Here is a 24,215-nt window from a genome sequence, read left to right on the forward strand (position 1 = left end):
CTGGGGTTGTCTGATGCCAGAAGTAAAATTAACGAGAAATTATGCGCCAAAAGTTAGTGTCTACCAAAGCTTGAGAGTCCTTGGACACTACAAATTTTCATTTTTGGGGGGTGATTTTGATCAAACCTTTTTCAGTAAAATCTACAGAGAAATTTGTTTTTAAATGGACATAAAAAGTATTGAGCCAAAAATGTTCTACAAAAATTGTCAAATGGGCAAAAAATGCAGGTTACTTAGACTTCGCTTAGTTTTAGTTTTAGTAAATTTTACGGCACTTGCAACACTATGAGGTCATATGAGTGCCGAATATTAGAGGTGTTATAAGAGTAACAAACACAAAAAAAGGAGGGGAGACCGAGAACATATATTTTTTATAGGAAAGAAGGAGCAAACCACACCAGAGCACCCACCAACCACCCACACTTAGACTTCATTATTTCGACGAGTGTCTGATTTCACCACGATGCCACAAATATCTTACATCAGTACACATGTTTCTAACAGATATCAAATGCACAGCTGTAGGCCTTCTTGGGACCAGACGGCTCATTGATCATATTCCTGTCACCATGGCAATAAAACCCAGCCCATCCTAGTAGTAATCCCAGCTCTGTCATGCCCCATGTACGCACACATTTTCATGCATTTGGACAAATACACACAGAATATGACTGGAGGACTACAGATATTTCTGCAAATCAATGGCTCAATGTAAGATTCCATCATTCGTCGCTTTTTCAAGTGGCGTACGCCGGAGTTTCACACTGAGCAATCAGTAGAAAATCAAGTTTTCTTCTTTTAGAGTTGCTTAACTAATTTGATGTTCATGTACTCATTTTTATACTGCTCTATGTCTTTTTCAATTGCTGTTGAGTTTTGTGAAATTTACACCTGTCTTCAACTTCTATTAAAATGCTATCAAATATACCTGGCTTTTCTTCGTGTGATTATTTTTAGCTAGACACGAGAAAGACATCTCTTTATACTTTATGCAGTTCTGGCTAACCCCTGTATATGGCTATTATGGTTGGACAACTACTGTAGAACAGAAAGTGAAAATAAACTAGGGTAGAGGCAACTGAAATGTGTTTTTTAAGAGAATGTTGAGAACTTTAAGACAGGAAAAGAAATCAAATGTGGTAGTGCTGACAGAAGCCAGTTTGAGATGCTCACTAATAGCAACAATAAGGGAGAGACAAATGCAGTTCCTTGGGCACTTGAGTCACAACATAAAGACTACTTAAACATCTTACTGAAAAATAAAAGGTAAAAAGAACACGAGGTAGACAAAGACTAACTTACTGTGATAAATTTTTGTTTCTTTCTTTGCTTCTTTTAGTTTAGTAGGGAGTTTTACAGTACATGCAACATAAATAGGTCATACAAGTACCGAATAGTAGAAATGTTACAAGAGAGTAACATAAAAAGAAAAGAAAAAAGGAGAGATAAGGATGACAGATGTTTGATGGGAAAAAGGAGCAAACCACACCAGAGCACTTGTCAACCTCCCATTATGTCAGCAGGATTTGAAATTGAACCCATCATGAATTTCAGATCAAATTATAGGACTACAGAGTGGATGGCCCTGGTTCGAATCCCCAACAGAGCATTCTTAAACTTTATTCAATTAGTGGAGTTTTCAAGGCTCTCAATCTATTTGGCTCGGTCCTATCGGAGACGGGTGTTGAATTCGAAGGTCTTGCTTCTTTAAAAAACTAACAGTGTTTAAACAACTGTCAAAACCATACACTTACTTTTCTTTTTTACTGGTATTTTCCACAAGAAAGTTACAAAAAATTCACTGCATTAATTGAACTAAACCATTTACATGGAAAGACATTTTAATTTTAAATCACTAACAACACATTACGTCCCATGAAACAGGAGGGACAGTGCACACACACAAATTACATTGAAAAATGCCAACTGAGAAGAAACTTTCAAAAACCATTTATTTACACATGTTGGGAGAGAATGCACTTACAAGCATATTTACACATTTTAAACATCAAAATATCAATGCTGTGATGATAAAATACAAACCTTGTCAATGAGAAAACTGAACAGTACGTCTCAGACATTGTGTGATAACGCATTATAAAACTTCATGACCATTGATGAGAAAATACAAAATCTTCAACACCTCAAAATGTATCCTATCTTAGATAAGAGTAATAGACTGCTTCACGATCACACCATGGTTTTACGACTCCCAAATTGTTCATCACAAGGTCAGACACACACTGTTCAACACACTCATGCTCCGACCAAGCGCAGCCAGCTCACAATACAGTCATATTATCTTTTCAATATGACAGGCTTTTGACTTTCCCATTATGTCTTATGATTCACTCATACAACAAAAACTGCTTAATAATGCCACAAAGCTATGACTCATGATTTGATAAAATGAACTTTCAAGAAATAAAAAGGGTGGTAAGGGTTTAGATTGTCAAGGACATGTCCAACATGCAGAAAGCTCAAACGAAATTTTCAACTACTGACTGTAGAAAATTACATTGGGGTCCCCAAATTGGAAACACAAACACAGGCACTGAGTGCAAAAGCAACAAAATTTATATCCATAAAAATAGTTGACCACTTTTTGATGTCTTAGTCTCGTGGTTGAGGCATCAAACTCATAATCATAGGATCAGGTGTTTGGTTTCCTGCAGACCTGGTTACAATACTGCATCCTTTGAAAAGGTAATTTAGCTTATTTGTCTGTTAATCCAGCAAATGAACTCTGGACAAAGACATAAAATCTAAATGATAGCCGTTAATTGCTTACGGGCTGCACGATTGTACAGTCCCTGCGGACTGAGAGAGTAAATTGGAATAAACAGTACAGCATAAAATCATGTGAGCAAGCCTTCAATTTGTAAGGAAAAAGACTTCAAAATAGTCCCATAAATTTAACTGAAGATAAGAAGTGGTGATCTGTGATAACACTTTTTGATGTCAGTGAATCCAGAGGAATTGTCAGTATTTTTGTGACAATGAGTGAAAACCTATATTATCGGATTTCATAGCCCTCTCAACAAAAGCTGATGATGTTTCCAAAGAGTGAACACAACCTGTATGGCAGTATAATGCCATCCCAAATAGCTCACTGCACATTTTGCTGCTGTTCTTAGTTCAATTGATAAGTCCAAAATAAGGATATGCGGCAGGGAAGTGACATCAGAAGATAAAAATAGTAGCAGTGAAGAATAAAGCAAAACATTTGTTTTGAGGACAGACATAATAGATGAGCATCACTAGCATACAGCATGTGTCAATGGCAGGGGATGGTGACACTCTCTGACTTGTCCGACGTCACCTCATGACAGGTTATGTGCAGGTCGCCTTCCCTGATGGGTGAGTCAGGCAGAGGGGAAGAGAAAAACATTCAATTAGTAACTGTGTGGACAGTTTATTTGTTTGTTTTGATGTTTTATGGCACCTGCAACACAAAAAGGTTATATAAGAGCCGAAGATTAGAGGGGTTACAAGAGAGTAACAAACACAAAAAAGAAGGAGGGGAGAAAAGGACGATAGGTGCTTGATAGAAAGAAAAGAAAAAAACAAACCACACCAGAGCACCTGCCAACCACCCACCTGTGGGTTCTGTCTTAATGAAAAAGTGAAAGAAGTGAATAAGAAATGAAGAGGCATATGAACTAGTATAGATAATAGCAGAAACTCAGAAATTTTTTTAAAAGGAGGAAATCCACGCAAAGGCGTACGCGCGCTCTTCAAAGGCCAGAGAAAAACCATCAGTGAGATCCAGAAGCAATATTTTGGAACATATCTCTATGTTTTAGGAAGGGTAAAGTGTTATATATATTTGTTAACTATACTGAATTAAAGTGTATTTGAAAAAAACCAATACACTAACAGGCAGGTTGATGACTAAAAATCCAGTGTTTATAGCAAGCTGGAGTCTCATAAAAAGATTTCTTTTACTTTCGACATGTGCAACGACGTAGAGCAGTATTGGATTAAGGAGGCAACACCTTTGCCACTGTACAAAATTTCTTTATCGCACCAAACACAAAGTGCAGCACTCGGCTTGTTCAATTTTCTAAATCTAATGAACTGTTGAAGAGGCACACTGTCTGATTCTTTCTCAATCCAGCTCCATTCATTTTTGCATTCTCAGGGTGTCCAGCAATATTTCCTGAAAAAATTTAATACCTGGAAAAAAATTTACTACCCAGCAAATCAAGCCCCACACCAGCTCGAAGAAGGGAGTTCATTTGCACCATCAGTAACACAATATTGCATAATATATAAAACGAAAACAACACACAACGAAGTCCAGTCGACAAAATGGAGGACAGACAGGCAATCGCACGCTTGCTTGCCATTAGATTTAGTTTTAGTAAGGTTTTTACGGCGCTCGCAACTGCATAAGGTTATATGAGCACAAAGGGGTGGATGTCAACAGAGAAGTCCAAACGGGGAATCAAGCTTACTCCTGCTCACCTCTCTAGCCTCAACAGCACAAAGTCTGCTTCCAGGACTCTCGTGGCCGAGAGGTAAAGGTGTTCGCCTCTCATTCAAAGGTCCCGGGTTCAAATCCGGGTAGCGACAGAAAAATTTTCTTCTCTAAAATTGTCTCCATCCACCTCCTTTCCTGCTCTCAAGCAATGTTCTGTCATCTGCTTTCGTCTCCTCCTTTGCCACTCCTCTGAGCTCCTGACTCTTTCTGCCACTCCTTGGCTACTTCTTACTGCTGTCATTCAGCCACACCCCTGATCTTCTGGTAGGAAAGATCGACACCTACCTAGCCTTTTCGGAAAAGGGCGAAAAATTTCGAGGTCCCGTGTGCAAGTAGCGCACGCTTAAGATCCATTGGTGGCCTAAAATCGATAAGAGTAGGCTTCGGCCGCGACCCAAAATTCAAAATTTCCTACCAGTCTTGAACAGAAAGCTACAATACAGTTATAATTCACTATCACCCATCCAATGAACGCAAACACTTTAGTTCAATAACACGGATTACAAGGTATAAAGGGTCCTGATTCCACACACGGTCTGCACCAATACGCGCTTTACAGAGAGCTCTAAATCAAAATTATGAAATTTGCTTCCAAGTTTTTGTCCTCATGTGTTGCCTTCAGCACCCCCCCAAGTGTATCTTTTTTTTTTTAAAATCAATAATCCCCAGCCCCATTCCATAGTCCTATACTTCGCAACCCTCAGACTTTGAATGAACTTTGGCGACTCAACAAACGCCGGTGCTCACACGATGCCATAGCCTATCTTGCGATGGGAACGCATGCAGGTTCACTGACTTGTCCCGATGGCGAGCCCGACAATCTAAAATTCTGCATGTCACAAAATAATTTTGCGTTATCAGTCAATCGGTGGCAAATTTTTAAGCGATAACGAAAGCAAAAGTAGATATTGATTTTCCCGATCAAGCTTTGGTGTCACATACACTTCCGCCTGCCGCCTTAGCCACCTGTTTGCGTGAAACGTACTCTCGAAAGGGGAAAAGCTAAACAAATATTACAATCGCGACCGGTAAAATAGTACTGAATGACCATACCGGATTTGGTTTTCAAATATTCGAGTTCCGCGATACTGATATTACTCAAAGATCATTGTATTAGATCTACTTTGACAAAAGATGGGACTTAGTAATCGCTGAGTACCGCGGCTATGACTCCGTTCACTGAAAAGTCATGCTGGCTCCATCACTCTGTATGCAGGTTAATTTACGACCGTTTACCAAATGTTTACTACCTTCAAGGCACATTTACTACCATTTACGACCTCGCTGGACACCACGATTCTGCATCAATTTTTCTTGAATTTCCGCCATTTTCAAAGACAACTTGGTGCACCATTGTTCCGATGCTAAATCGACAGTTGACACTGCCACTCGGCTCCACAATAAATAATGTGAACCTTTAGTGCAAGACACAGAACGGAAGTATGAAGCAACGAGTAGACATGCACAAACTGTGTTTTCGTCTCACGCCCGGTTCAATGTTTTCCGCATGTAAAAAAAAGTATCGCAATTTGCTACTGAGAGTGGTCCAGAGGAAAAAGGGGAAAAGTAGCGGGAAAAGCTAGATAAAGCGGAGGTAGCGGAGTTTCCGCTATTTAGAGGAAAAGTGGCAGCTATGATATATACATATTACAAATACAAGAAACATAGGAAATACAAACAGGTACAATAGATAAAAGTCTGTAAATCTGTCCCACACTAACCAACTTTAGCACCTGAATGTGGGGCTCCAGATATAGAAAAGGCTTTGCAACTTCCACCAAATTCTTCAGAGCATAAAAAGCCAAATAAATATTGTTTTGAGTTGAGTAAAAAGAAGCATATTGGCACATTAATGGTCATACAGTGCAGGGAAAAAGCAAGACAGACAGACAGACAGACAGAAACAACATAGGAAAAGAAAAGAAGTAGGATCTACAATAGGCAAAAAGGCAAGCCTGTCACGGTATGGCCCAAACACAATACAGTGGAACCCTGTTATAACGAGAGGGAGGGGAGTAGTGCAAAATGTCCCGGAATGTCCGTATAGCAGGATTCTCGTAATAAATTCAAGTGAAATAATAAAGTAGGCAATATATGAGTTTGGTGTTCTGTTTATTTCTCTTTGTTATCTCTTTCTCTGATGATTTTGTTCAACATGACCTCTAGGTCTTACCATAGCTGCCACTCAGGAATTTAAAAAAAGGAGGAAATTCATGCGAAGGCGGAAGCGCGCTCTCCGAAGGCCGGAGTAAAACCAGTGAGATCCAGAGGCAATATACTGGTTTTGAAAGGGAAAACTGTCATATTTGTTTATCATAGGCAACTGAATTAAAATGTATTTGGGGGACCCCCCCCCCAAAAAAAAAAAAAAAAAGGCACTAAGTAGACTAACAATAACAAACATTTGAGTCAATTAGACACAATTTGGACTTGGTGACTAAAATTCCAGTTTTTGTTGCAAGCTGGTGTCTTATAAAAAGATTTCTTTCACTTTAAACTTGTACATCGATGTACAGCGTGGGCAGTATTGGAACAAGGAGGCAACACCTTTGCCGCTGTACTGAGCACTCCTGTACAATTGCGGTCCCGTTTGCACTTACAACTTAGTAGATCTAGATCTAGTCCCTCTGTAGTGTGTAGATCTAACCTGAATTAAAACTATAGCCTAGGCTATCTAATCTAGATCTAGATATCTAAATATGTGTAAATCTAGATTATATCTAGAGATAGATTATCTAGATCTCAAAATGTCCTTATCTAGATCTAGATTCACTTCAACAGCCACAATAGCCGTCGGCGTCATGTAAACAAACGGGACCGCAATTGTACAGGAGTGCTGCGGCCGCGATTTCTTTATCGCACCAAACGCAAAGTACAGCAAGCGGCTTGTTCAATTTTCTAATGAACTTTTCAAGTCGCACACCGGCTGCTTCTTTCTCATTCCAGCTCCTTTTATTTTTGCATTCTGCATCAATTTCTCTCGAATTTCCACCGTTTTCAATGACAACTCGGCGCGCCAATGTCCCGATGCCCGATCGACACTTTGTTGCTCCACAATAAACAAAGTGAAACTAGCGCTGGGCCTAGAAGAACGGAAGCAGAAAGCTACGGGCGGACATGCGCAAGCTGCATTTTCGTCTCTCTCCCGGTTCGGTGTTTTTCGCACGTAAAAAAGTATCGCAATTTGCGACTGAGAGCGGTCCAGCGGAGGAAGGAGGAAAGTAGCGGGAAAAGCTAGATGAAGCGGAGTTTCCGCTATTTAGCGGGAAAGTGGCAGCTATGCTTACTTGATCAAAAATCGAATCGGGTTTCTTTCTCTAGCGCTAGCGATGTTGATAGCTCGGCGTTGGCAATCAGAAAGAAAGGGCTCTAGGTTAACTCGCCCACTGTGTTGTCCCCCACCCCACCACACCCTTTGGTGCGTCCCATCTGCTTGTGCACGTCACACATTCACTCCATCCATCATAGCACTGTGACCTCTCAATCCCCGTATCGGAGAAGTGAGAGACAAGGTAGGCTAATCTAGACTAGGCTGGCCTATCACACGATGTGATCTGCACGTCTGCACATGCCACTCCCTCCCCACTCATTGTGGGCTCTCCCATTCTTTGTTTCCCTAGATCACCAACAAGTTTCTCAACTGGCGAGGTTTTACATGAAAATGGCCTATGCGCTGTGCACAGCAGCAGCAATATTCCACTATAACCGACTCGCGTTTTCGTCTGATAGCGCTATAGCAGTATTTTATTTACAAAGGTAAAGAAAGGGAAAAAAATGGGGTTTTAGAAAAGTGTCTTTATAATAGACTTCTCATTATTTCAGGACTCGTTATTTGGACTTCACTGTAACATAAAATGCAAGAAATGATGACAGAAATGACCGCAGGAAAATTCAGGAAAAGAGCATAAAAATAACAGGAATATGACAGAAACAGACACAATGCTGGCAAGATGCCATAGTGAAATCACAAATTTCTGTGTTATACCTTTTCAGGTGGAAATTGGACTTGATAGTGGAGCCTGGAGGTAAATCACGGAGTACCAGCTGGGGAAATAAAGTCATAAAATCACATGACAGGTGTACTGTGGGGACATGACAGGTGTACTGTGGGGACTACATTCACATGCAATGTTGTTCCCAACCGAACAGTGTATACTGTACATTCTCAATAACAGCATAAATAGTAACACACCCCCCCCTTTAAAAACAGTTGGCTACTTGTGGGGGGGGGGGGGGGGAGATTTATTACGCCATAAGCTTGTGAGACTTGAAACGCATCTCAGACTTGCATAAAGAGGATCCAGGTTTTCTTGAACAAGTGTCCTAAGAAGTTACTGAGGATCAGATGACAGACAGGGTCGCCAACGTGGAAGTATTAAGAAGAACGAGACAGATCTCAGTCAGAGATGCGGTGGGAAGAAGGCGTTGGCGATGGATTGGACACACTCTCAGGAAGGCAAGCAGATGCATAACAAAGAAAGTGTTAGATTGGAACCCACAGGGTAAAGGATCAAGGGGAAGACAACTGGGAACTTGGAGAAGTCACAGAAATGGATGTACGGAAAAGTGGGAAGACATGGCGTGACATCAAGTCACTAGCTCAGGATAGGGAAATGTGGAAAGTGTTTGTCTGTGGCCTATATCCTGATCCAGGGTGAGAAAGGCAATGATGATGATTATGATGAATCCAGAAGCAGGAGGGGAAAAAATCTTTTTGTACAAATGGTAGATACACCAAAATAAAGTTCAGAATCTCAGCCACACGTGGTGGCTTACTTTGATTTTTTACATAGACTGTAACAAGCCACATAGAATCACCAACGTCAGACTGAATGCAGGCCTCTACATCAGCATCATTATCATTACTAAAGATTAGCTAGGTAGTCTTTTCTCATGTCTGGGTGACTATATACAGATTAGTTAGTTTATAAATGTATGTCTGTCAACATACATCAATCACTTTAAAAAAGTATGCCTGCCAACATCTTTCTCACATATCTCTCCTTCGTTCACTACTTTAGCCAGAAGTTAAGCAGTCATTAGAACTGACAGCTCATCAACCTTGGAGAACATAATCTGACACACACATCTATGTTTGTTTTTTCTGTTTTAGAAAGAGTTTTACGGTGCTCGCAACGGCATAAGGCCATATGCGACTATGCCCATGTGTAAGTTCATATGCCTTTGCCTCTCCCCACCTTAGCAAGAAGCTGGGCAGTCTCCAGTGTAGCTGGCTCATCTGCCTGGAAGATCTCCATTGATGCGCACGTCTGTGCTGCTGGCAGAGTGAGGGTGTGCTGTCTGCGAGCTGGGGCCAACGCGTGCTGAGGAAGGACTACCTCCAGCTCCTCAGCACTCAGCTGTCAGAAAAAAATACGTTGAAGAATTTAATGAGCATAGTGGTAAGCTCTACAAAATTCAAGATTGCCAACTTTTTCAGAACTCAGTCACAGGCAGAGACATCTAACGTGATAACACGAGATTAAGTAAAACAATGACAATTACATAATGTGGAACTGATTTTGGTGTAGTGTATGTGATGTCTTCTCAAACTCCCAATTGCCGAATCCAGAACAGTCCAGGAAAATTCGGGACAGTTGGCAAGCCTGTATATAGGTCTGCTGAAACATCATGTGAAGAGACATTTATGCAAATTACAAACTATTTCCATCAGTGAGGGAGGGAGAGAGAAAGAGAGAGAGAGAGCAAAGTCAAAGAATGATGGAGACGGCCATGGAGAAGTCACCTGCGGCGTCAGAGGAAAAAATTACCCATTACCCAGAGAACATCAATACAACGGCTGTAAGCACAGTGCTATCCAGACACAGCCATTCACATAGGTAGCGTAAACACGGCCTCGCGGGCACTCGCAGCCTTCCGACCGCGTGGTATCGGTAAAATCGGGGTAATTCCGATCGCTGTTTCTTTGCTCTTTCGCTATAAAACACCAAATGCCGTACACCTTGTAAAAGTTCAGCTTTTCCTCGTTACAATGGTGTTAGTTGTTTTTATGTCCGATTAGTAGGAGCTGGAGAATCGCCGACGAAAGCGAAGCCCCTCGCGGTCGGAATGCGTGGTCGGCCGGTTGAAAAATTGACACAGGTGCATTCAAATGCTTCGCGGAACGAGGAATGATTAAATACCGTCTTTTCATTGGCGGAGAACTGTAGAGCTTTAAACAGGCTTTCCCGTGGTATATGTTTTGCCTTTGGCGTCTAAATAGAAAGCTTTTAAAAATACTGTCAAAATGTTTAAAGATCACTTTTTACCCATAATATGTAAAAAACTGGCCAAAAAAATAAATGTAATAAAAGATCAGCTTATTTTCTATTAGAATAAAGTAATTAGCTTGGAATTATTTTTCATCAATCCTTCCGCGAGACTCAGAAAGCATGTGACCCCCGCACGCGGGGTACACTACAGTATAGAGCCGACTCGCTCGCCACGGGGCCCGGTGCAGCGCCGGCCGGGTCAACGCTCGGTGTTTTTGTTGAAATAACGACAGATCATCGTGTTTGAGGCGATAAAATACTGATTTGTAATGATCTCACAGTCTTGAAAAAAATTAGGCTCCATATATTTGTTATAGTGATTGTACTCTGTTAATGTGGAGATGTTTGGTGCACTTGGTACTCTTTTATTGTCTGTCAAACATGGGGTTGCAGCCAGTGACTGACTTTAACAAATTTGATCAAATTTTAAACAACTACCATTTTCTTTAAAATTGACTGAGAGGTTAAAGAATGGTAACAAAATGCTCAGTGGATATAGGCCTTTCAAATGGAACTGATAAATTTGGCATACAGCTACTTTGAAAATTTAGTTTCTGGTACCTAATTCACATGTACAAGAAGGGCCACTGAATGGGGTAATGTCTTTTTCATCTACCTAATAGCTCTTCAGATTTAGAATAAAACTTCAAGTCTTCTACCTCACTTATTTACTTGTTTGTTTTAATAAGTGTTTTACGGCACTTGCAAAACAATAAGGTTATATAAGTGCCAAAGATTAGAGGTGTTACAAGAGAGTAAAAAAACATAAAGACGATAGATGTTTGATAGGAAAGAAGAAGCAAACCACACCAGAGCATCTGCCAACCAGCCACTCACTTATTTAGAAACAGTGTTAAGTCCACATCTAAATTAAATTGATCATCCCTTGATATTACTAATCATATTTTAGTTCTCGTTTACAAGAAATATAATTTAAGTGCACCAACTCAAACCAAATCAGCATAGTATTTCCACCACCGGCTCACCTTGAGGCACACAGACTTTGGTAAGAACTTGAACATGACCTTGGACTGCTGGTCCACTGAAACATTCTCACTGCCATCTCCCACTAACAAGGCAGCCTGCATGTACAATGGAAACACTTTATATAAAACAGGTGTCAGACAGAAAAGAAAACAAACATTTGATTTTAAAAAAAGGTGATTCTGTGCTGAAAAGAAGTCTGAAAGAGATTCTAGCTAGCAGTGATGTGCTTCAACTGCCCCAAAACAAGACCAAGATCAGGAAACACTGTAGAGTTGTAGTTTACTGCAAATCAGAACAACAATGTCCACATTTTGAAAGGGACATGGCATTCTTGGTTTAGTGGTTAGGCTAGCGGACTAACAATTATGAGGTGGTGAGTTTGGGGGTTCGAGCCTCAGGCCCAACGTTTTGTCCTTTGTAAAGGCACTTTACACTTACTTTCCTCACTTCACCAAGGTGGGAACAGGTACCCAGCCATAGACAGCAGATCTTGTTAGTATGTTAGTGTTTGTTTTAGCGCTTTAAAAATAGAGGCTTGCACTGTTTGCTTCCCAGGAAGTTAAGATTGTTTCAGAATGCTATCGCGTTTGCTGGGGTAATAGCACAGATAGTAAAGTGCAGAGAGCTTGCTGTTGAATGCGAATTTGCATTATACAAATGCCACCTATTATTATTTTCATTATCATTATTAAAATAAGATACAAGATAACTTACACAAGAGAGACAAGAGTGCAAATCCACAAAATGCACCACATGGTCCAGGAAAGGAACAGAAAGAGGGCAAAAGAAGTACAACAGTCCATGGGAGAAAGTGACAAGAGACGGTTTAGCCTGAAAATTCTGTTGTTAGAGAACGGACAGCCTGAAAAGTTCATGGTAAATTCACACTGCCTGAAGGATGGGGTAGGCATCTCAATTTTCCAGGGGTGCCATCCATTTCCCAGGGGCATGTTACATACCAATGACAGCATGTGTGCTCCATTTAAATATAATACACACAAACACACACAACCAACATTATATATGTATCCAGTCAACAAAATTTCAGTGTGGAACTGAAGTCTTGTGTGACTTACGTATTTCAGTCTGTTTTTGCTTGTTATATATTTTCTTATTTATATTTCCCCCTCATCATTTTACATATATATATATATATATATATATATATATATATATATATATATAAAGTATATTATACAAATGAATCCTGCTTTGAGCCTGTGAAAGGGCCTAGAACCAGAAAATCAACTGTCAAGAGCCAGTCTTGGTATCATGATTCATATTATAAACGTGAAAGACACAAACTATTGCTCAAACTCAAAGTAAAGTAAAAACTTGAATGGCTCAAGTAGACCTATTCAGTGTGAGAGTTGAAAGAACTGAGAGAGGTCAAGATGTAGTGACACTGAAAATCTGCCAATCTTGAACAGAAAGCCAAAAAATATTTAGTTATAATTTACTATCACCCATCCAATGAAACGCAAGCACTTTAGTTCATCAATAACAAGGCTTACAAGATATGGCGGATCCCGATTCCACACACGGCCCGCACCAAAGCGCGCTTTGAACAAATTTTTTTTTAGTTATAAAATCTGCTTCCAAGTTTGTTGTTCTCTGGTGTTGCCTTCCGCACCCTCCCCACCGAGTGTAACTTAAAAAAAAAAATCAATAATATGACCCCCCCCTTACCCGAGTCCTATGCTTCCAAATGTTCAGACTTTGAACTAACTTTGGCGACCCTAACTGCCACTGATGCTCACACGCGCAGGTTCACAGACCGGTCACGATGACTGGCCCAACAAGCTGACAATCGGACGACACTTTTCTTTCTTCTTTCACAAGTGACAGCACAGAGACAAAATTTGATTTATTCTAATGGCGACACGGCGTTTATAGTGGACGACCTGCATGTCACAAATGTTGCGTTATCAGTCTATCACCGGCCAAGTTCTGGGTGGTAACGAAAGCGAAAGTAGATCTTGATATTCCCGATCGAGCCACTGTGTCACACTTTCCGCATGCCGCCATAGCCGCCTGTTCACGTAACACGTACTGTGGGACCGGGAAAAGCCGAACAAATATCACAATTGCGACCGGCAAAAATTGACTTACTGACCCTATCGGAATCTGTCTTCAAATATTCCAGAAATTTATATATTTTCCCGGGTCTTCCCGACTTTTTCGGGGGGTAATTTACAGATTTCCTCAAATTCCTGGGTCTCGGCGATTTTTATCTAATTCCCTGGGCCTGGCTAGTCACCCTGTTTTTATTGGGGGGGGTACCTAGTTTCTGACTCGTTTTTTCAGCTATCCGAATGTTTTGAATACTAGGTACCTATTTATTCGGGGGGTTTTCTATGAATAGTACCCAGCTCTACCGAAAGTACTGGTGTTGGTCATCAGCAGATTTTTTTTCTTTTGAACTGGAAATTTGTCGCACGCCAGCAAATAAAAATGACTGTCCCGTCGCCGGCTATAGAAGACTTGCCTGGCCAGTGTAGCCAGAGGGAGGCCGACGAATGAGTTCAAATAGCCATAAATTCCAGCAGGAGCCGGAAAACTTTCACCCCTGCAACAGTCGTGTAACACGGAAAGGGTCCTACTAACAGCACAACAGACAGCCGTCAGAAAAGCAGTTGACTCAACTCGTAAATTGTTTACAAATAAAACAATGCTTCAAGGACATATCACCGACAACAACCTCTCCCTGACTGCGTCACCCACCTCTTTTGCTGCACCAAGAGCGATGATCTCATCCTCAGGAATATTGTTCAGAATGGTGGATGAGGAGAAATAATCTCCAACAACTTTCTTCACCAAAGGAGTCTTGGCCCCACCCCCACAGATGATCACCTGAGGTAGACAGGGGAAGAAGTTAAACAATGATAAACTCAAAGACAGTAACCAGTAAAGACAATGAATAAGGCTAAAACACAGCTGGTTTGTCCATATCAGTAAAAAGGAGGTAAACCAAAGAAACCACTCAATTGAATGGAAAGTGGACAGGGAAGAGAGAGACGAAATGACAAACAAATATCATAACAAAACACACAAAAAATAAACCTGCTAAAAAGTAATGGTAATTCCCTGACTTCATGGCTTGTATGCCTCTGCAGAATCAAACTAAAATTTTCCTGCAATAATAAGCTACTACCATGCCTGTATGTTTCAACTGTCACCAACAAACATCTGAAACCTCAAAAAATGAGACCAACAAGATCAAAAACAATACAAGCAATTGGCATCTTAAATTTTAAATTTAAAAAGTGGCAAATCAAATCCTAAATGACACTTCCATGTGGATGACAGGCAAATTACCTTAGAGATATCTTCCTTTCCACATCCAGCCTGAGCCAAGGCCTGGTCAATCAGCTGAGTACACTTGGATATCAAAGGCAGACACAGACTGTCAAACCGCGCCCTGGAGCACAAAACAAAATGTTTTAAAAAACCTTTCTTTTTAGTGAGCCTCTTTTCCGCCTTCTGTGACAAACAAAATAAACAGTAGTTTCAGAACAAATACGAAGTTTTTCAAGAAGGACATAACTAATTACATTTTTTTTTCATAATAAAATAAGCCAAAGTCTTAACAATTTAACTGAAAAATCAATGATTTTAGAAAGTGTTGTTTAGTTTTATTTTTGTTGCAGCAAAAAGAGAGCGCCTTTTACAGTGGTGTTCAGTCAATAACACCAAAATATTGAGACTTTCAAAGGATACTCACAGTTTTGAAAAAATGTATCTGTGCTTACTGGAACACATTCCAGTTGTAATTTCCATATGCTACCATTAAATCAAGGTGATTGAAATGCGTGCAATTAATCAAAACCTGATATGAAATAATTCACGACTTCTTAGATTGGGGGCCTAGAACCTCTTCGATGGGTAACCTAGTTTCAATTAAACATTTATTTTTATTTTAAAAAAGAAAGCCCACCCTAAGCACTGCGCTTTTATGAAAAAAAAAACCCCAGCCAATAACACATCCATATCACCTGAGCAAAACAGCATGATGGATAAGTAACTTTTACAGATTGAGTCAAAAAACTACTAGACTTTTCTCAGCAAGTTTTGTATCTGACACTTTTCTGAACTCCGGATTTTGAGAAAACAATCAGTATGGATAGCATAAAGTCAGAAATTCTTAAAAATTGAGTTTGAAAACTTTAGTTGATTGTAACTGATCTTTTGAGAATGTGATGGTCATGTCGGCCTGTATAAGAACTTCATAATATTGCATATAAACTGACATTTACAACAATTCTGCATGTATAATACTTCCAAGTCTTTCATACTTAATTTCAACCAAACAACTAAATTATACAATATTTCAGTAATCTTCAACAGCTGAATCAGCATAGCCTTTTGCATCTGGACAGACAGTCTTAAATCTTATCCTAACAGCTGACTCAGTAATCCACTTGGTACCTTGACATGGTGTAATGGAAGTCACAGCCATCATAGAGCGAATCCACAGCGCACTGAGCGTGGATCATTGTGGTCAGCGAGTGTTTACAGCGTTCTGCAGCCAGACCAAGTTTGGTAACAGCACGCTTGTTTTCACGTAGGTCACTGCGGAATTGTCTGAAACACACAAGAACAATGGGACGAGATTACTAAGTATTAAAAAAACTAACTATTAAGAGGAAAAAAGACCAATCATCAATCAGATGAGTCTCAAGGTCTTTATTGCAGATCCAAGCAAAATATTCAGCTTCCCAATGGCAAGAGTAGACAAGAAGTTCAACAGTTATTCTTCTTTTCTAAAAACAAAAGAAGCAACCAGCATAAACGAGGAGGGGTCTCGTCATCATCAAAACTAGTGGGGAAATTTCAGCACAATAATCTATTTCCAGAACCCAGTTTAGATTCTCATTACACTTGGCTCAAAACTTAATTGTTGCATATCACTGACAATTTGGATTCTTTCCCAGTCAAAGGATTTTTTTTTATTGTGGTGACAATCTACGTTATCTATTACTTCTATAAGATAATTTTTAAATACACAAATCCAAAATTTTACCAGTAGATAGTAATTAAAGACAAATGTACCTTTTAAATTCTGTTGCAAGAAAATCTTGAAGAACTTTGGTGAACATGTTGGCTCCAAACTGGCTATCAGATATCGTGGACACACAGCGGAACATCCCGTGTTCAACTTCCATGACAGTTGCCTCGTGGGATGTGCCACCCAACCGATACACCACTGTTTTACTGCACATGAGAGGAAAAAAACAACAAAAAACATGAAGCAGGGTTGGATTTTCAACACCCAGCATTCAAAATTTTTGCGTTTGAAAAAAGAAATGTAGTTTTCAAAGAACTGAGATGGAAAAGACATAATATATTACAAGAAAACTTCGAAAACCAAAGATACATAAATAAAGATTCCTTAATAACGATTTCATCTTTGTTATTGTGTGTAGAAAAAATACAGCTACATCAACTACATATAGCATGACAAAACATTTAAGAAAAAATTAATTGACCAATAAAAGAACGATGTTAACAGACAACTCACAAGCGTTCTGTCTGGTCCAGTTGTCCTACATCAAACGCCAACATGGCTGCTGATGGTTCGTTGATTACTCGTAAAATGTTGAAGCCTGCTTTCTTGGCTAATGCACTGGGAATCAGACAATATTTGAGGTCAAAACCTAAAATATTTTGTAAATAAATAACATAGCCATGAGGAACAATAAATATCTAAGTTTTATGCTTTGGATAAATAAATGATCCAGGACTAAGCAAGGAAAACCTGTTTCTTCCCAAGTAAATTCAGCATCTACAACACTTTTCACCACCCTTGCTTTGCTGTGACATGCTGAACAAGCATAAAAACAATTTGTTATCACTTTGTCCCCTTCTCTAACCAGGTCACAAACATGAGCTTGCATGACATATACAATTATCCTCCATTCTCTTCCACAAGTCAATAGATCAATCAACACAACCTGTAAAAATGTATAAGAAAACAATTTACAATAGTTCAGAACAAAACAGTTCCTTGAGAACTTCCCTTTTTTATTCTTAACTGGTTTACTATAGTAGCTCTTGCACAGCTGTACACAAACTTCATAAAAATTTACATACATGTTTTCATAACCAGCTGCATAGCAGAAGATGTTTGGAGAAAGGGGATCAATGTTTTGCCATCAACCTAAACTTCACGTTCTTTACCAGAGCAACTACAGTCACAATAAAAACACTACAACTATTTCATCATAGTCTGTTGTTATTGATCCAGCAACCCAGAGGCAGATGGTTGGAGGATGCCATTGGAAGGTCCTCTTTCTTAACTTTCCCTCTGTTGGTTGTGCCTGTCTGTCTTACCCCAGCACTAAATGACCATCATTGTGTCGATGTGCTTCTCTTTAATCAAACAAACAAACAAGCAAGCAACCCAGAGACTTTCACCCTTTTCTTCAACACAGTGAAGAGATAACAGTGGGTATTACGAATCGTTATAATTTATGTTAATACTATCATTTCAGCACTAGATTGGAAATTCAGAGCAGGGTCAGTGCAGAACTGGCGTTCCAACAGGGAACCATTTACTGAAAGCCTGCCCAATGCTCGAGGTGCTTAGAAAAAAATATTGGCCCAACCCAAGATAGAGAAACTCAAAATTCTGTGGGGGCTTGGATGACCTGCAGCGAACAGCGGCCTTCATACTAGAGACTGGGATGTCTATTTAAAGATGATCGAGAAGATTTCAGTGCTAAATCACCATCTTTTGTCAAACAAACCCACTAATTACCTGACAATGGCCCTTTGAGTATCAGAGAACTCTGGTGGCACAGCAAGCACAGCGTCCTGGATGCCACTTCCTCCGTGGCTTTGGGCAGTTTCTGAAAACACAGAAAAAAGGCAGGACTGAAACATTGCTTCCCAAAAAGAACTTAACTTTTTCAATGTCGGTGGCCTAGCGGTTAGGCTAATGGACTCGTAATCGTGAGGTTGCGGGTTCAGGAGTTTGAGCAATAGACAGCGAAAGATCTTGTCAGAATGTTAGTGTTTTAGCGCCTTGTTTTAGAATGCTCTCAGGTCTGCTGGGGTAATAGTATAGATTGTGAAGCGCATAGAGCTTCTGCTGAGCGGGGATTTGCGCTATACAAGTACTATCTATTATTATTATTATGTGTATTCTGCAAGAACACCATGCCATGTAGTGCTGCATATAGTTTGTGTGCATAATGGGCCCCATCAGCACCATGAATGCATTGGGCAGATTGACAGTAGTATACACAGATTATGAGGTCAGAGAAGGGCAGGAATCAAGAATGAATGTACAGTCAAACCAGCTGTTTCTCCCCACCAGTTAAACAATAATAACAGAAAACTGGTAAACAAATCCATAATACTTTACCCACCAAGCAGTTTTGAGTAAATCATTTCCATGATGTCTGTGGGCATGTACCTCACAGTTCGGCCTTTGTGCTCCACTTCAAATGCTGGGCTTCCCCCTTGGTCCACCACCTGTTAGGGCCAGACAGGGAAATTTATTTGTTTTCATACAGGCCTAATGGAGTAACATTAGTCTTTATTCCATCTGACTATAAAGCAAAAAGAGAAAAGAACACTTAATAAGACTATACAATGTAGTTTTGTTAAAATAAATGGGTAATATCTAAGAGCAAGAGTTACTTTACTTTGAAAGTAGCTCCTAGTTGATGATAACAACTTATATATGGTAATCAAACGGACTTTAGCAACAGCTACAAAACTATGTACATCCTCATTCTTAATACATCAGTCTTGTCATAAAATATGCAATACTTTGAATGGGAAAAGACGACCTTTATTCGTTTCTCAAAGAGAAATTTTTCCTTTCCATGTAGTTTAAAGTAGTGAACATACCTGCAGTATTTCTTCCTGGATCGATACCTACAACAACCACTATTTCTCTCTCTGCTTCTCTCTTAAGTTAGTTCCCCCCCCCCCCCCCCAACCCTCAAAAACAAATACATTTGCTCTTGCTTATTCGTCTCCAGTCACAGATGGTAACTAATTATAACCAAAAAACAGAGGAAAAGTGAAAGTTTCAGACAATAAATAGCGTCTTACAGCCACAAACATATCAACTTCCCATAATGACAATGGTTGTCCAAGACATCACTAGCTGTGTCTCTAAGGGGACACATAGTCTTGACTAAAGAACAAGAAGACACGAAAAAAAAATTCATGGGTATAAATAAAGTTCAATCATAAGCACTTCATTTTATGCTAAAAATGAAACTAAAACTCACAGTCACACTTGATATCTCCTTGTATTCCTTCACCGCTGCATCACCCATTTTGCAGCCGATCAATCGTTTAACGTGTGACACAGTGTTATTAGCATTCCGGATGATTCCCTGCTTTGCTGCTGCTCCAACAGACTAAAAGTTTTGCAAAAACAAAGATTTTTACAACCTCATAATCAGTAACTAGGTCATGACTTAATTACACATTTTAAAAGGATTGTCCATTTGTAAGAGGGAAGTGTGCACAAAAGAAAATTTAAGAAGTTCAAGTCCACAAAACTTACACGTTTGGAAAATGTGGGCAAAAATACAAAATACTGGTAAGTTCTTTATAACCCTAACCAGGAAACTAAACGAAACAAGGGAAAAATCTGAAATGTGGACAGCAATAAAGAGACTACAGTACAATCTTCATTTCTGGTCCTTAAAGAAATAGACAAGATATACCGCTAAAACAGACAAGCATAACAAATAAAAACAGATTCATGATTTACAGCCTATGAGGCAACACCACCTGTGACAAACCATTCATTGTTAATGAAATATATGTAATAAATCAAATGGCAATCTGATTACAGACAAAAACTAATGGATAAAAGAAGGAATGAAATGAAATACTCATAATGATGTTTTTAAACTTGTACTAGGCATGACCATTTCGTAAAGCAGAGAAAAGGTATTATAAAATGAGAGTTTTAACACCCTGTTTGAAAGTTTCACCATCCTCACAATAGGTCCATTTCAAGCTGTTGTTTTTTAAATATGGGCATAAATTTGTGTCTCTAAATCAAGATATCTATAGTGCTTTTAAACAGTTAACCCATTCAAAATTTATTAAATATTTTGTTAGAATTTCTCTGTTCCCTTTTCCTGATCAATACAACATACTAAAAAAAAAACCTACTATTGTGAACCAGTCACCTTATTAAGGCACAATAGGTATATCTACTAGCTCGAACAAAAAGCTTTACAAAACTTTTTTCACGGGATATAATTTGGCAACATCAGAACCATTCACTGACATCATTAACTTACAGCTTCGTGGTCAGTAAATGCCACAACAGCAGGGGTCACACGATCTCCTAAGTCATTTGCTACCACATCTGTTCTACCATCCTGAAAAAGACACACAGCAATTAACAATATAACCAGGAAATTCATTAATTTAAAGACCACATCTCAAAACTTTTCAAAAAAATTAACAGATCACATGTTTTTGGGGGGGTTTTAGTAGAGGGTTTTACAGCGCTCGCAATATCACACATTTATCAGAGAAAAATCATTTCAGGAAGTTTCACTTATATCCAAAACCATTTCCAGGGGTCTTAGGTGACAGCTGAAGGCCAGATGCACAAGCCAATCTCAAAAGGTCAGCATAAAAGCATCATTGCAACAACCATAATATTTAAACATTCAATTTCTATGCTTTTCTTTCTTTCGAGTTTATTGTAATAAACTATTCTTCTCATTGAAGAGGCTGGTTGGGGGGGGGAGTAGTTTTTGTTTTGACGTCCACCTGTAAGGAATTAATACAAGAAAAAAATGGGTAAACCCACTTTGTTTTATAGTGGTCTTAACAAAATGGGCTAGCCGTACTTATTCCATAATATGATGGCTAGACTGACCATTAAAAAAAGATAGGCCTACTGAATTGTAAATATAAATTTTTAGTTTGCAGTACCTAAAGTATTTGTATTTGGGACGAAACCAGGTGCCTTAATGACAGTCTAGCCGTACTTAAGTATGGCTAAACTTCTTGGCTAGCCGTACTTAAGTACGGGTAGACAGCCAGGCTAGCCGCACTTAATATTGATTGCTGAATTGTAAATGAAATTTTTAGTTTGCAATGCCTAAAGTATTTGTATTTCAGACAAAACCAAAAGGTGCCTTACTGACTTGCATGTATTTGAACCTGAATAATTACTAGACCTAGATCTAATGAGATCTGTGTACTTAACAAACAGGTTTGAGTCGATAGGGCCAAACCTAGATCTAAGTATGGCTAGACTCTCAGGCTAGCCGTACTTAACCACTTCGTAATTATAATTTGTTGCTTTGTAACTTCTTATGTAGTGAAGAAGCATGCAAATTTTGGTTTTGTCCCCCAGAGGAGCTTTTTCTACTAAGTATAGATCTAGATCTAGAATCTAGATCTAGATCTAGAAGCTAGGCTTACTTTTCCTTTTGGCCACCTCTATTCTCACCCCGGGTGAGAATAGCGCAGGCGAGTCTTTTGGCTATTCTCACCCGGTGGGCATTCACTTTCACCGTTATGCCGTTATAGCCTTGGCCAACCAGTGAAGCGTTCACCCTGAACCACAGAATTCTACACTGTGATATCAGAATTGTAGAATTCTGTGCCATGAACAAACGTTCTAGATCTATTACTAAGTTACTGTTAGAGTTAGCCTAAAAACTAAAAGCGTGCAATTTTGTCTGTGGGCAGTGGAGAGAGAGAAAGAGAGAGAAAGAGGAGTAACGAGAGAACTTCCGGGCAAAACAAAATGACGACCCGCGTAGTTCGGCTCGATTCGGAAAGTTTAATAGCCGTAGCATCTTTGTAGACGACCAAATTAATTTAGTTTTGTTTTTTAACATCATTTTTTAAACTTTGTTTTGGTCAATTTGATCGTCCATACCGATAGACAGTATTCAGAAAGAGACACAGAGAGAGAGGGAAGGAGTAGATCTTGCGAGAACTTCCGGGCGAAACAAAATGGCGACCCGCGTAGTTCGGCTCGATTCGAAAAGTGAAATAGCCATAGCATCTTTGAAGACGATCAAATTAGCTTACTTTTGTCTTGTGCTATAACGTAATTTTTTCTTGGCTTTTATCAATTTAATCATCCACACCGATAGACAGTATTCTGAAATGAGGAAAAACAGGTCTTGTTTCACACCGGGTGAGAATAGCCTACGCTGGCAAGTCTCACCCGGGGTGAGAGGTAGATCTAGATCTAGATTCTAGATCGTATTTTTATTCTCACCCCGGGTGAGACTAGCCACTTCCTTTCCTTTTACCAATTTATTTTATGCCTGGTTAAAGTATATTTTCAACAGTGGCTTTCCTTAGTCCGTGAGTCTAATTTTAAAAATTTATTTTAGAATCAGAAAGGCCAAATCTTAGCTCTTCATTTGCAAATTTTCGGTAAGATTGAAGAATAGCGGACCAGCGGACTGACTTTGCCTATGTCCCAACCTTAGGAATTCATAATTTTCCTGTTTTTAATATCTCTCAATGGAGAATCTCGGACCGGTAGATCTAGATCTAGATCTAGACTCTATTCATTAATATTTTGTCAGGGGGGAGACCCCCCTGAACCCCCCCTCCCCCACCCCAACCACCAGCCCCACCAACCCCACTTTCTCGCGCAATAATGTACGAGTGGTCTGGTATTCTTCAATCTTCCCATATTTTCTCCTGCCAATTATTATTCGTCCTGGCTGGGGGTCCGGGGGCAAATTGTTGGTCAGTAAGGAGAAGGAGAGGGGGGAAAAACAACCAACCCCCCCCCCCCCCCCCCAAGTTTCCGGGACCGGGATTCGAAGCCACGCTTGGAAGCACTGAGCATTAGAGAACATAGACAGCTTGTATACGTCCTCTAACATTAGAGAACGTGGACACTACCTAAAACAAAAACACTTACCCTATAAACAGCAACACAACCAGAACACGTGCCGAAGTGAAGCCCAAACGCAGCCATTTTGCTTGTTGGTTGAGCAGTTGTTGCTGATTGCTGATGTGATGAAAGTTAAAAATTTGGATTGATATCGAGAGTGCAAGTGGCAAGCAGTTTGAGCAGTGTACCTTTCAATCATGAAGCTGTCGTTCGTATTCTCATTTAAATTTTTTTTTTTTTTTTTTTTTTTTGGGGGGGGGTCTGCACTTTGTTCATCTTGAAATACTTTCCCCTTTTTCAATGGGTAGAAAAACACGCATCCTTTGTTGATGCAGGCGTAATTATACACACATAGGCATATAGGCATAATTATATTCCACAGTCCTGCAGCTTATCAATAATTAAAAATGTTATTATTCAAAATGCAAAGTATTTTGAGGATTTAGCGGGCTTATCAATGTATTGCATGGTAGTCCCCATACAATTTTTTTCTGAATCTTGAAATAACATATTATTAAATGTAGCCTACTTATACACTAAGTAGAGAAAAAAAATCTTTCAATTCTAAATAGGTATAATATTATTGAAAGATTATTATTGTCAC

At 39.5% G+C, this 24,215-nt stretch overlaps 1 protein-coding gene across 1 annotated transcript; it reads right to left on the reverse strand.

The window, feature by feature from the left end:
• Positions 1 to 1,934: 1,934 nt before the first annotated feature.
• On the reverse strand, positions 1,935 to 23,732 carry LOC101859377 (heat shock 70 kDa protein 14). The gene is made up of 14 exons (XM_005090815.2): positions 23,639 to 23,732; positions 21,027 to 21,107; positions 19,995 to 20,126; positions 19,119 to 19,224; positions 18,506 to 18,596; positions 17,267 to 17,371; positions 16,798 to 16,959; positions 16,174 to 16,329; positions 15,064 to 15,166; positions 14,470 to 14,598; positions 11,745 to 11,840; positions 9,685 to 9,846; positions 8,472 to 8,530; positions 1,935 to 3,353 (listed from the first exon to the last, which is right to left on the reverse strand). Exons 1-14 carry the CDS (start codon positions 23,693 to 23,695, stop codon positions 3,278 to 3,280), a joined length of 1,515 nt encoding a protein of 504 aa, XP_005090872.1. The 5' UTR covers positions 23,696 to 23,732; the 3' UTR covers positions 1,935 to 3,277.
• Between the last annotated feature and the right edge of the window lie 483 nt (positions 23,733 to 24,215).

The sequence above is a fragment of the Aplysia californica genome, unplaced genomic scaffold, assembly GCF_000002075.1.
Source record: "Aplysia californica isolate F4 #8 unplaced genomic scaffold, AplCal3.0 scaffold00022, whole genome shotgun sequence".
In the NCBI taxonomy this organism is placed as follows: domain Eukaryota; kingdom Metazoa; phylum Mollusca; class Gastropoda; order Aplysiida; family Aplysiidae; genus Aplysia; species Aplysia californica.